This window comes from Candidozyma duobushaemuli (genome assembly GCF_002926085.2).
Source record: "Candidozyma duobushaemuli strain B09383 chromosome Unknown C_B09383, whole genome shotgun sequence".
Taxonomy (NCBI): domain Eukaryota; kingdom Fungi; phylum Ascomycota; class Pichiomycetes; order Serinales; family Metschnikowiaceae; genus Candidozyma; species Candidozyma duobushaemuli.
The window spans coordinates 1,497,910-1,511,284 of NW_020289897.1; the positions used below are offsets into that span (position 1 = coordinate 1,497,910).

General features: G+C 46.5%; 5 protein-coding genes across 5 annotated transcripts; 3 read left to right on the top strand and 2 right to left on the bottom strand. All coding sequences in view use genetic code 12, as the record gives it.

The window, feature by feature from the left end:
- Positions 1–96: 96 nt before the first annotated feature.
- Positions 97–5,790, top strand: MYO1 (myosin 1; the record flags this gene model as incomplete). Its single annotated transcript, XM_025482023.1, has 2 exons — positions 97–4,490; positions 4,518–5,790. The coding sequence occupies 2 exons, from the start codon at positions 97–99 to the stop codon at positions 5,788–5,790; spliced, it is 5,667 nt and encodes a 1,888-aa protein (XP_025336641.1).
- Positions 5,791–6,770: 980 nt separating this feature from the next.
- PHO84 (phosphate transporter) lies at positions 6,771–8,422 on the top strand (the record flags this gene model as incomplete). Its single annotated transcript, XM_025482024.1, has 2 exons — positions 6,771–8,141; positions 8,168–8,422. 2 exons carry the CDS (start codon positions 6,771–6,773, stop codon positions 8,420–8,422), a joined length of 1,626 nt encoding a protein of 541 aa, XP_025336642.1.
- Positions 8,423–9,687: 1,265 nt separating this feature from the next.
- DPP1 (Dpp1p) lies at positions 9,688–10,383 on the top strand (the record flags this gene model as incomplete). Its single annotated transcript, XM_025482025.1, has 1 exon — positions 9,688–10,383. The coding sequence occupies one exon, from the start codon at positions 9,688–9,690 to the stop codon at positions 10,381–10,383; it is 696 nt and encodes a 231-aa protein (XP_025336643.1).
- A 47-nt stretch (positions 10,384–10,430) lies between these two features.
- On the bottom strand, positions 10,431–11,021 carry CXQ87_003550 (uncharacterized protein; the record flags this gene model as incomplete). The annotated part of the gene is made up of 1 exon (XM_025482026.1): positions 10,431–11,021. One exon carries the CDS (start codon positions 11,019–11,021, stop codon positions 10,431–10,433), a length of 591 nt encoding a protein of 196 aa, XP_025336644.1.
- A 1,023-nt stretch (positions 11,022–12,044) lies between these two features.
- SAM2 (methionine adenosyltransferase) lies at positions 12,045–13,193 on the bottom strand (the record flags this gene model as incomplete). Its single annotated transcript, XM_025482027.1, has 1 exon — positions 12,045–13,193. The coding sequence occupies one exon, from the start codon at positions 13,191–13,193 to the stop codon at positions 12,045–12,047; it is 1,149 nt and encodes a 382-aa protein (XP_025336645.1).
- Between the last annotated feature and the right edge of the window lie 182 nt (positions 13,194–13,375).

A 13,375-nucleotide genomic window follows, 5' to 3' on the forward strand; every position in this document is an offset into this window, starting at 1 on the left:
CCAACTTTCTCATCAATGTCACGTGACCGTGCAGCGTTTGTTTACTGTTGATATTTCTCCAGTCCAACTACAACGCATCAGTCTTAAACTCATACCATGTCCGACGACTTCAGCACGAAAAACTGGGTTTGGGTCCCGGATAGAGATGAGCTTTTTGTCCGAGGCTATATCACTGAATACCAGAAAAATGACCTTTGCAAAGTTACGGTGAAGAAAAATGGAACAGAAACTGTCCAAGAGCTCCCTCTGAAGGTCTTGGAGAATTGCAATCCTCCCAAATTCAACAAGTGTGAAGATATGGCCGAGTTGACGCATTTGAACGAGCCTTCCGTCATTTATAATCTTTTCCTCCGGTACAATGACGACTTGATCTATACGTACTCCGGATTATTCTTGGTCGCTATAAATCCATACAAGAAGCTTCCGATTTATGAACAGAGTGTATTGAACAAATTCCATAAGCTGGCAGAGAAATCCAGCAAACTGGAGGACCGCTTGCCGCCACACATTTTCGCCCTTGCAGAAAACACATACAGAAACTTGCTAGAGAACCAGAAAGATCAGCTGATCTTGGTTACCGGTGAAAGTGGAGCTGGTAAGACAGAAAACACCAAGAAAGTCATCCAATATCTCTCGCTGATCTCCACCGACGACAAGTCCGACCACGCTAATGATATCCATAATAAGATCCTACGAGCCAATCCCATCTTGGAGTCCTTCGGTAACGCCAAAACCATCAAGAACAACAACTCGTCGCGTTTTGGTAAGTTCATCAAAATCTTCTTCGACACCAAGGGCCTCATCTCGGGAGCCACAATTGACTACTACCTTCTTGAAAAGCTGAGAGTGCTGCACCAGTCGCTGGACGAGAGGAACTACCATGCATTCTACCAACTTCTTCGAGGCGAATCAAAGGAGACGTTGAAATCAAAGTACTTCTTGGACTCATCAATCAAAAACTACAACTACATCAGTCTGTCTGTTGCCACGATACCCAATGTTGATGACTCTAGAGAATACTCCAACTTGAAAGAAGCATTTCTGGTCATGGGATTTGAGGATTCTGAAGTCGAGAACATCTTCATGGCTCTAGCCATCATCTTGCATCTCGGTAATATTGAATTTTCGTCATGGAAATCCGAACAAGCAAGCTTTGCCAAGGACGTTGACATTGATCTCATAGCCAAGATGCTTGGTATCACATCTAGTGACTTATCATCGAACCTCCTTAGGCCTCGCGTGAAAGCTGGTCGTGAATTTGTCCAGAAACTGAGGAAGGCCGCTGAAGTAAAGCAAACCATCGATGCATTCGCCAAACACCTTTACGAAAAGGTATTCCAGTTCATCATATTACGCATCAATGAAAGTTTAGGTGACTATAATACTGACAGCTTTATCGGTGTCTTGGATATTGCCGGTTTTGAGATCTTCGAGGCCAACTCTTTTGAGCAATTGTGCATTAACTACACCAACGAAAAGTTGCAACAGTTTTTCAATCACCACTCTTTCATTCTTGAACAGAGCGAGTACTTGCGTGAAGATATCCAATGGGAGTTCATCGACTTCGGCCTTGACTTGCAACCAACTATTGATCTTATAGAAACAAAGCAGCCTATGGGTATCCTTGAAATCTTGGATGACCAGTGCATTATGCCCAAGGCTAGTGATGAGACATTCATTTCCAAGCTTCTCGAGCTGTGGGCTGATGGTAAGTCGAAGAGTTTCAAGGCTAATAAGGTGAGAAACGGATTCATCATCGATCATTATGCTGGCTTGGTTGACTACAATGTCGAGAACTGGATTCAGAAGAACACAGACCCTGTGAGTGAAAGCCTCGTCCAGCTTCTTCCAGAATCATCCAATGAATTCATCCAGAAGTTGTTCCTGAACAATAATGAAAGCACGCCATCTGGAAGCATGTCGCCTAAGAAGAAGGGATCAAAGCTCAAGACAGTGTCTCAGAAGCACAAGGAACAATTAGGTGTTCTCATGGATCAGCTCAATAGTACTGAGCCTCACTTCGTCAGATGTATCTTGCCAAACTTGGCCAAGCGTCCCAATAAGTTCGACAAAGAGCTTGTCCTCAATCAACTTAGATGCAATGGTGTTCTTGAAGGTATCAGAATTGCTAGAGCTGGATACCCCAACAAAATGACTTTTGAAGAGTTCTTTGGCCGTTACGCTATTTTGAATGCCAACGACATTGTCTTCACCAAGAACATGAAGACGAACAGTGAACTCATCCTCAAGGATATCCAACTTGATCCTGAAGTATACAAACTTGGTATCACAAAGATCTTCTTCAAGAATGGCATTCTCGGTAAGCTCGAGGAATTGCGGGACTTGAGACTCAAAAAGATTATTACTGATTTCCAAAGCGCATTCAGAGGTCAAATTGCTAGATCCAACTTCAAGAATCAAATTGAGACAATCCAGGCTTCGCAAGTTGTGGCAAGGAACTTCCAAAAATTAGATGAGCTCGTGAATGAGGGCAAGAGTCCATGGCTCAAATTGTTCATCAGTCTCAAACCACTTCTTGAAGATTCCGTCAAGGTTCTCGATTCTAAGGAGATGAACGAGAGTCTCAAGCAAATAAATGCCAAGTTGAAGGATACAGAGAGCGCAAGAAGCGCTTTGGAGTCTGAGAACGAGAGGCTCAAGTCCCAACTCACAAACCTTGAGGATGAAATAATCAAGAACAACCTGGTGATTTCTGAAAAGGGAGAGTTGTTGAAGAAGCTTCAGACTGAAGAAACCTCTAGAAGTGACAAATTGAATGAGACCAACAGACAGCTCAAGGAAGTCATGGCCACTAGCAGCAAGCTTGCCACCGAGAGAGCGGAGATTTCACTGGAGATGGATGCCATCAAAGCTAAGCTTGAAGAACTGGAGAAGAAGGTCGAGGCATTAACTTCCGAGCTCGCTGCAGAGAAGGAAAATGCTAAGGGATTAAAGGACCAGCTTGATCAATCAGAGAAGGACAAGAAACATCTCAAGGAGAATGATGAAGTCTCCAACAGCCTTAAAAAGAGGGTCGAGACTCTTGAAGCCGAAATTGTTGCACTCACTGCCAAAAATGACGAGTTCCAAACATCTCAAAGAAGTCTGGACTCCGAGCTCAAGGAGCTTAGGTCCACGCGGAGCATCCATGAGAGAAAAGTTATCGATTTGGAAGCTTTAAAGCTGTCTCTTGAGAAGAAGCTTACTCTGATGGAGAGCGTTAATGACATGAAAAGAAGCACACTTACAAACAAACACACGGAGGAGCTCAGTGGTTTGCAGGTCAAATACGATGAGGCCCAGAAGAAGATTGAACGTTTGCAAGATGAGCTCATTGAGAAACGCAGCGAGATGAAAGAGCAAGCGGGAGAGCAAAAGGAATTGGCAAGGAAGATTCGGAGCTTGGAAAATGAGCTTGGCGATGTCGACCGTTTGAAGCTGGACTTGGAAGCTGAGAAGAAGACAAGTGCTAGGATTCAAGCCGAGCTTGAGAACTCCAAGGATGAGCTCGCGAGACAAATTCAGAGCTCCAGATCCCACTCCGAATCGCTCGAAAGCATGCGTCACGAATCCCAATATCTCTTGAGAGCTAAGGCTGAATACTCCGATGAGATTGTCCGACTCAAGGAGAAGGTCAAGTCATTGAGTGCAAAGCTTCAGGACAAGGAGAATTTCCCACCCAAGAATGGCAAGTCCATCGACCCTTCGCTTGCTGATGAGTTTGCTCAAGTTAAGCTCAAGTTGAACGAGTCCAACGCTATGATAAGGAAGGAAAAGTTCGAGAACCAGAAGCTCAACGAGGAAGTGAAGGCCCTTCGTGAAAAGGTCAACGACACTTTTGAGAGTCCTCTGAAGAGAAGCGAGCTTCGCAGATCAATGGCTATGGGAGAAGAAGCCAAGATGAGTCTTTCCAATGGCACCAGAACGTTCGAGGAGATAAAGAACTTGAGGGCGCGGTTGCAACAAGAGGAGGCTAATGTCAACAGAGCAGAGAATTATGCTGTCGAGCTTCAGAAGAAGTTGAACAAGCTTCAGATGACCAGAGGCATCAACAGTGCTTCTGACTTTGAGGTGAAGTACAAGGAGTCTCAAAAACGTATCGTTGAGCTTGAGAAACAGGTTGGTCAAGCCATGCTGATGAGCTCCCACTCCAACGGTTCAACTACATCGTCTCCGCTGTTGCCTTCTGAACTGAGCTCTTCACTTACTCCAAGCAGCAGTATTGGTACCATCAGCAGCATCACCAACAGCGGCGACTTTGCCAAGATCTACAAGGATATCGTTGGCACTTTGCGTACTACCAGAGACGAATTGAGCAAATCCAAGAGTGAAATTCTTCGACTCAAATCATTGCTTCGTGAAAGTGAGGACGAATTATATGAAGCCAAGAGAAGTGGCGTCAAGACTGCAATTCTGGACTACGAACAAGAACTCGCCAAGATCAAGGTGCAAAACAACTCTCTCAATAAGCGCCATGAGGAACTTCAGCAGTCTCTATTAAAATATAAAAGCCGAAGCGAGGAATATTACGATAAGCTTGAGCTTGCAGAGTCAGCGGTTGGCATCAGTAAGAGACACGAGGAGCTGGCCCGCAAGGAGCTTGAACTGAAAACAACAGAATTGAAACTCTTACGAGAAGAGGTTCGAGCAAGCGAGCGAGTGATCAAGCAGTTGCGACAAGCCAAAAACGAGCTTGAAGAGTCTCTGAAAAAACAGCTTCATCGGGAGCAGCAGTTGGAGTCTTCTATCAAACAATTGGAGGATCAGTTGCAGTATTTGAACGACAACTATGGTGAAAAGAAGCACAAGATTGGGGAGCACAAGGAAGAGATCCGGATCTTGCGCCAAGATATCAAGTTCAAGATGGAGAAGGAGACTGAATTGATCAAGGACAATCAAAGATTGAAGCTTCAGAACGATGAATTAGCCCGAATTAAAAAGGAAGTGATGGCAGAAAACGAGGAAGTGTCCGAGGAAAATGATAAGATATCTGGCGAGAACGAAGACCTCAAGGTGGAAAATGAAAACCTTAAGAATGACAAGCTCGCCTATGAAAGGAAGATGGACAATCACACCAAACAGATGACCACGTTCAAGAAGCTACTCGAGGACAATGCAAAAGAAATGGAGGAATTGAACGGCTTGAATAGACTGCTCGAGGATACAAAGGCACGGCTCGAAGAGGAAGTCGCAACGCTTGAAGATACAATCAGAGACACACGTGGGAACTTGGACCTCGTGAGAGAGCACTTGTCCGAGGTTGAGCAGGAAAAGAGCAATTTGAAGGATGAGCTCCGAACCATCAAGGGCCGTTGGGACAGCAGTGATGGGCAGTACAAGGAAGCCAAGACGGAGATCTTGGTGATGACGCAGGAAAACGAGAGTATCAAGAAGGTCAATGAGGAGCTCAAGAGAAAAATTGGCGATCTCGAGGAGAAGCTATACCTGAATGATCAGCTCAAGTATTTGGAGCAGAATGTCGGCAAGCTTAATTCGCAGGTTGACCGATTAAAGCACCAGCTTGCAGAAGGCGAGTTGCGTGAGGAAAAGCTTGAGAAGCAGATCCGGACGCTAGAGTTTGACAATGAGAGCAAGACGACGCAAATGAAGCGGTACAACGACGAGAACTTCAACTACCAGAACATGGTGAACCAGTACACGAGCAAAGTGGAGTTTCTTCATCAGGAAAACAGCGAAAAGGATCTCAAGATCAAAACGCAGGCCCGGGAACTTGCAGACTTACGCGAGAGGCTTCTCATGTTTGAAAAGGACCGCCTAATGAGAGAGTAAGCGGCGTGCGATCTTGGGCTAACATTAGCGTGTTAGCGTCAAGGCGAGACTTGTATGTGGGTGCAAAATAATAAGATTGAGGCACACGGGGTGAGGCAACGTGGGCCCCAACCGGGAAGTGGTTGCCGGAGCACTTACAAAAAAGAGCAGAATAATATGAAATTTACAAATAGATGGTTTCAATAAAGCATTCTCAGAAGCTTGATGAATTTTTTTTAAACTCACGCCGGTGGCCCGAAGGCAGCAAAAAAGGGTCGTAAGCCAGTCGTGGTTGCATCAATAAACGTGGTGCTGAGCCGCACGCATGTATATGCAAAGATAACAAGCGCCTCACCACGTGGGAGAAATTAGCGAGAGAGACCGCGCCAAGGCTACAACTGGAAAGAGCTCACACTACCCAAGACTCTGGCGGATGAATCACTGCAAAAAATGCCAAGAGAGAAGAGAGGGGCTTGACGAGGGATCCTAAGGACAAGAAAAATCGCAATCGATTTGACAGCTTTCTACAGCAGCTGACAGCTTGACGTGTAACGGCGGATCATGGCTGCAGTAGTTGGCCTCCTCATGGTAGCCAATCTACCCCATACGAAAGGCACACGGCGATTCGCACGAGCATGCTAGTCCGATGGATTCAAGCGTATGGAAAGAAAAGAATTGGGCGGCTTCGGATGCCTGCAAGCCTCCAGCCATCGGCCCAAAATTGGACCGACTAAAAAACCAACCACTTCATCCAAGGCTCCATTGAAAACACCCACCTGGCATGCAAATATATTTCTCTCCGCAGGGCTCGTTTCTTCTTTGTCACCTCGAAGGGCCATGTGCCATATGTACGATATGCGGGCAGGCTGCATCTGCTGCACCATTCGCTGCAGCACATAGGTAATTAATGCGCAGCCAACTCTACGGCCCCAGAGCCGTTTGGTATAAAGTCCGTCGAGAATCTCGTCAGACTAATATTTTTGTAAGTCTAAATCACATCAATGTCTGAAAAACACACTGGCGAAGTCAACCAGAGCGGCGGTAAGACCGCCTTCAAGGACTACTTGGAGAAGTTCGCTCACATTGAGGACCCATTGGAGAGAAGAAGATTGGCCCTCGAGGAAATCGACAACTCGGGTTTCGGCTGGACCCAGGTGAAGATGATTTTGATTGCCGGTGTCGGTTTCATGACCGACTCTTACGACATTTTCGCCATCAACTTGGGTATCACCATGTTGACCAATGTCTACTGGGGCGGAAAGATGCCCGACTCCACCAACACCCTTTTGAAGGTGTCCACGTCCGTCGGTACCGTTATCGGCCAGCTCGGGTTTGGTATGATGGCCGATTTTGTCGGTAGAAAGAAGATTTACGGTTTGGAGTTGATTGTCATGATTTGTGCCACCATTATTCAGTGTGTCATTGGCTCTTCCCCAGCCATCAGTTTCCCAGCCATTTTTGCCTTTTTGAGAATTGTCATGGGTATCGGTATCGGTGGTGACTACCCCTTGTCGTCTATCATCTCTTCCGAGTTTTCCACCACCAAGTGGAGAGGTGCCATTATGGCTGCTGTTTTCTCCAACCAGGGTTTGGGTCAGATTCTCGCCGGTATCGTTGCTCTTGTTCTTGTGGCTGGCTACAAGTCCAACTTGGAGCCTTACGAGTCCCACGAGTGTGTCGGTGAGTGTATCAAGGCCTGTGACCAGATGTGGAGAGTCTTGATTGGTTTTGGCTGTGTTCCAGGCTGTATCGCTTTGTACTACAGATTGACCATTGCCGAGTCTCCTCGTTACTCTCTTGACGTTGAGGACGTTACCCACTTGGACAAGCAGGCTGACATTGAGGCTGTTCTTGACGCTGCTGCCCAGGACATCACCCCACCAAAGGCCTCTTTCAAGGACTTCTGGAAACACTTTGGCCAGTGGAGATACGGCAAGTACTTGATTGGTACCGCTGGCTCCTGGTTCATGTTGGACATTGCCTACTACGGTTTGGGTCTTAACACTGCTGTCATTTTGGAGGCTATTGGTTACGCTTCTGACAAGAACATCTACAGAGGCTACTGGAACACTGCTGTTGGTAACTTGATCTTGGTCTGTGCCGGTTCTCTTCCAGGTTACTGGGTGGCTGCTGCTACCGTCGACACTATCGGCAGAAAGCCCATCCAGCTCATGGGTTTCATTCTTTTGACCGTTTTCTTCTGTATCCTTGGTTTTGCCAACGACAAGATTGGCCAGAATGGTAAGTTGGCCCTCTACGTCTTGTGTCAGTTCTTTGAGAACTTTGGTCCTAACACCACCACTTTCATTGTCCCGGTGAGTGTTTCCCAACCAGATACAGATCTTCTGCCCACGGTATTTCTGCTGCTGCCGGTAAGGTTGGTGCCATTGTGGCCCAGACCTGTCTTGGTACCTTGGTGAACCACGGCTGTGCTCCAGACGACGAGAACTGTTTCCTTCCCCACGTCATTGAGATCTTTGCTCTCTTCATGTTGCTTGGTTGTTTCACCACCCTCTTGATCCCAGAGACCAAGAGAATGACCTTGGAGGAGATTTGTGAGAAGTACCACGGTGAGGTTGACACCACCAAGTTGGGTTCTGACAGATACGTGACCCAGCAGGCCGAATCTTCCGACTCTGACTTGAAGCAGTAAGCGCAGTGTTGGGTTCCTTCAGTTCTACACCATAACTTTGATATAACATGTTTAATAGAAAATAATGCGTTGCAAAATGAGATGTAGCGTTTGCTAAAGTTTCCAGAGCGCAAAGCACTTTTACTTAATTGGTACGGCGGCTTTTAAGAATGACGGGGGTTAGTCTCATGAAGGAATTGTCATTTTGTGCAATGTCGGCCCAGGTGGCCTCCCGGTATGATGACAATGGATTAGGATTTGATTTTTTTGAACGGCTGATTAATTTTTGAATAGCTGATGTCCACAGTATCAGGTTAATGGGGAGTTGCTTGCGTTGATTGGTGCATTTAAGCAATCATACCGAGACGTTTAAGTAGATCTTCGTCTAAATGATGAGGTTGAAATTGCTCAAAAGGTGGGCTGCTTCAGCTACTGAAACGGAAGAAGTTTTGAGAGGTTCGGCATGATTTAATCATTCAGGGTTGTCGGCTAGCGAGACTTGGGCAAATTTTTCGGTAGTTTGGCAACTTTTGTATGTTGATCTACTGAGTCTGTTAGTGATACCAAGACCAGTATGGTACTTATTTTGACAGACATGCCAATCACCCTAACGCTTCTCTGGACGTTCTGACAGGTTATCGAACACTTGGCAAAGTCTTAGAGAAAACACATGCATTTTAATATTCACCCACATCGTCTGTCAATACGTAATCGTGAATCCGTAAGCGCCGCATCACACGGCTGTTAGAGAAGAATATCTTGGACGACCTTAATAATTATTATATCGGTCAGGGCTGTTAGCGCTGCAGCATCTGAATCACGAACATTCCATGGATTCTTCGATCACAATTTATGGTGATCATAGCCCTTCCCACCACGCCTATATATCCACCAACTCATCCAACTACTCTCTTAAATCCTAAAAGTTACACAAACTTCTTTCAACACCTTCACCATCACACCGTTTGGTTTTACCATCTTCACAATCTTCAAAAACTCATTCCCCTACCTTTACTTGGCATCTATTTGGACCCTGGGCGCCGAGAATGGTTGCAAAACATGGCTTAGCACGTGGCCAATTACCCAAACCGGCACCGGCGAGCCAAAAACCACCCAAATTCAACAAAATCTCATTCCACTTTAGTCCCCAAAAATTAGGCAAAAACTTCCCTCCTCGTCGTCTCTCTTATCGTGAGTCACCACGGTCCGCTTACCCAATACAGGCTATAGTACACGGTTTATATATGCAGCCGATGCGAACTCCACAAGAAGATACCACATCGAAAATGGGCAGATTCCACCCTGACTGGCTCACTGTGGGCGTGCTTTTGGCGGTTTTCTTTCTTTGGTTGGAACCAGCCGAACCTTTCTACAGGCAGTTTCTTCTTTCTGATCTGAGGCTCCAGCATCCGTTTGCTGAACAGGAAAGAGTTACTGATAACCAACTCTACTTTCTTTCGGCAGCTGTGCCCACCTTGATCATTGGACTTGCCCAATTGGTTTCCAAGAATGAGAGCCAAACTCCCAAGTACCACCTTTTGGGTCTCTGGGTATCCCTTACGGTGAACGCGTGTGTTACCGATTTGCTCAAGAACTGGATCGGCAACCCCAGACCCGACTTTCTTGACCGCTGTTCGCCTGTGGAAGGGACCGTGACAGACGCGTTTGTCATGGTCAATGTTTGCACTTCACCAAGAGGCCCCTCGTCTATTGTGGACGGAATGAAGCTGACTCCGCTGGGTCACTCGTCTATCGCTTTTTCGGGCCTCTTGTACTTGCTGATATGGGCCTGGCTGTGGGCCAGGGCTCAGAAGAAGGAGATCAGGTACGCTTCGTTTTTGGTCATTGCCGCTCCTACGATATTGGCCACCTACATCGCCTTGAGCAGGGTCCAGGACTATAGACACCATTTCTTCGATGTTTTCCTTGGTCTGTCCTTGGGAATCGTCGCAGCTGTGCTTTCTTGGATCAAGTACCAGTAGAGATGCTCCTGCTTTATTTATTGATGCTAGCGCAATATATGGTCTAGTTACTGTTCTGCACCCACACAGTGTCTGATGCGGACCCTCTTGGAAGTAATGTCTTGGTTGTTAGTGTCCAATTGGTCGATGTTTCTCTTTTTGGGTGACAGGTAGCTTTCCTGAGAAGTCCATACGAGAGGGTTTGGATTGGAAGTATGCTGATAAGAAGAGCGTGGTGCTTGGGCCACATAGTGGCTAGGACTCAAATTAGAGGGCTCATATTGCTTTAGTTCTGGACTTCCATTCTCGTTTCCTTGATGGTTTTCTTGGATGGCTTTCACAGCATTTGGCTTCCTTCCTCTTCTCTTCAAACTGTCCCCAGGCTTCTTCATAATCAACCGTGGATCGATACACTTGATATCTTCTTCCGTGACTTCGACGGCCTGAGGAGTCGTCAATGCTGGCTGTTGCTTGGCGGTCCCATAGACATAATCGAGGTACTGGAGGTACTTCTGACGGGATTCCCGATCTTTTGGGATAAGCATGCCAGGTTCACACATATCTCTCATGACCTTATGTGGAACGTAAATGAAGCTGTGAAATGGCTCGTCTGTAGCGTCAGGTGGATATTTGGTTTCACTTGGAACAGACATGAACATGGGTGGGTTGGTGTTGTCGTAATATAGGCTGATGTGTCTCATTAGAACTACCATTAAGAATTGCAATATGGAGAGAGTTAAACGGTCGTTAAGAAGGGAAAATATGAAGGGAAATAATAAGATGTGGCGGTGTAAGAGTTGTGATGTGTTTGTGAAAGGTTTGAGGTGCTCCACTTTCCAAATGCACCAATGGTCATCGAACGGGAAAGCTTTTGAGAAATGACTGGGAAAGTGAATGAAGAGAATGCCGTGTCAACGAGATTCTATCCAGGCAACTCAGTCTAGGCTACTTTTCAAAATTAGAGGGTAGTTTCAACCTATGAGAAAGCAGCATCAACCTTTCAATGTATAGAAGAGTTAAGCTGTTATGTAATAGTACGAGAGAAGAATGAATACCTCTATATCCCCTTTACGGTTCATTAATGTGCTCTATTCTGATTTATGTCGTTCCAGAAAGTTGGGTAGTTCGGCTTCTCAAGTAGCATATTAACCTGATTAAAAGCAGACACGAAACATAACCATACAAGCTGATCGAAAGTTTTATAAATTACGGATAGTCACTTCTCAACAATTGCATTTACAAATTCAAAAGACTGATCGCCTGTGCATCTACTCTATCAATTCGAATGATAATTCCTTCTATCAACTTCTGTATCACCTTGAGTAGTATGTGTATGGTAGACCATTTAAACTAGCCACCGGGTTAGCAAAGCTCAAAAATTCCAAACTGGCCTCCTCTACATCAACACATTGATAACATTCGTTGTACATACGGGCAAACTGTGTCGTTTGTATTCCTCTATTAACTTAATTGTCCGTTGAGGACCCCATTAATGCAAAAACTCTATCCCAAAATAAAATAAAAAAATGTAAGCTGTGAAGTGCACCAAATGATGGATCTGGTTGAAATAAATGTCAGGCAGCCCTCGGTGTTGAGCGAAGGGCCATGGTCATAAGCGAGTCGTCGCATTAACTTTTAAGTCTGTGGCTATCGTGCCAGCCACACGGGCTCGGTCATGTTGTTTAGTACTTCAACTCCTTTGGCTGCTCCCATGGGTTGGCCTGGTCGGTGAAGTGACCGTAGGAAGCAGTGTTGAAGTAGATAGGTCTAGCCAAGTCGAGCTCTCTGACAATCACACCTGGTCTCAAGTCAAAGTTCTTGCCAATGATCTCCACCAACTGCTCAGAGGTGTACTTGGAAGTACCGTAGGTGTCCACGTGGATGGACAATGGCTCAGCAACACCAATGGCGTAGGAGAACTGGACAAGAGCTCTTCTGGCCAAACCAGCGTTGACAAGAGACTTGGCGACCCAACGGGCAGCGTAAGCAGCAGAACGGTCAACCTTGGAGAAATCCTTACCGGAGAAAGCACCACCACCGTGAGCACCCCAACCACCGTAGGTGTCGACAATGATCTTACGACCGGTCAAACCGGCGTCACCCTGAGGACCACCAATGACGAATCTGCCGGATGGCTGGATGTGGTAGACGGTCTTGTCGTCCAACAAGTTGGCTGGGATGGTTCTCTTGACGATCTTCTCCAAGATCTTGGTTCTCAAGTCCTCAGTGGTGATCTCGTTAGCGTGCTGGGTGGAAATAACCACCGTGTCGACTCTGACGGGCTTGACAGCACCACCGTCCTTCTCGTACTCAACGGTGACCTGGGTCTTGGTGTCAGGTCTCAACCAGGCGAGCTCACCGGATCTTCTGGCGTCAGCAAGAGCCTTGTTCAACTTGTGCGACAAAAGAACGGTCAAAGGCAACTTCTCTGGGGTCTCGTCGGTGGCGTAACCGAACATGATACCCTGGTCACCGGCACCCAACTCCTCAAGGGCTTTTTCGTAGTGCAAACCCTGGGCAATGTCGGGAGACTGTTGCTCGATAGCAACAAGGACGTTACAGGTCTTGTAGTCGAAACCCTTTTCGGAGTTGTCGTAACCAATGTGCTTGATGGTTTCTCTGATGATCTTCTGGTAGTCCAACTGGGCCTTGGTGGTGATCTCACCGAAAACCATGATCAAACCGGTCTTAGCAGCGGTTTCACAGGCAACCTTGGAAAGAGGGTCCACGGCAAGACAGGCGTCCAAAATGGCGTCACTGACCTGGTCACAGATCTTGTCTGGGTGGCCTTCGCCGACGGATTCGGAGGTAAAAAGGAACTTCTCTGGCATTGCTATGTTGGTGGTGGGATAGTCTTTTTTTTTTTTTTGAGGGGGTCTGTCTCACTATTTATATGCGGGAGCCACAGTCGATGGCTTCTGCAACGTTGAAAAAATTCACGTCCTCGTTATTGACGCGCATCCTGCAGATAGGCTGAAAAGTCTACCGCTCTCATCCTAATAACTCGTGGTCG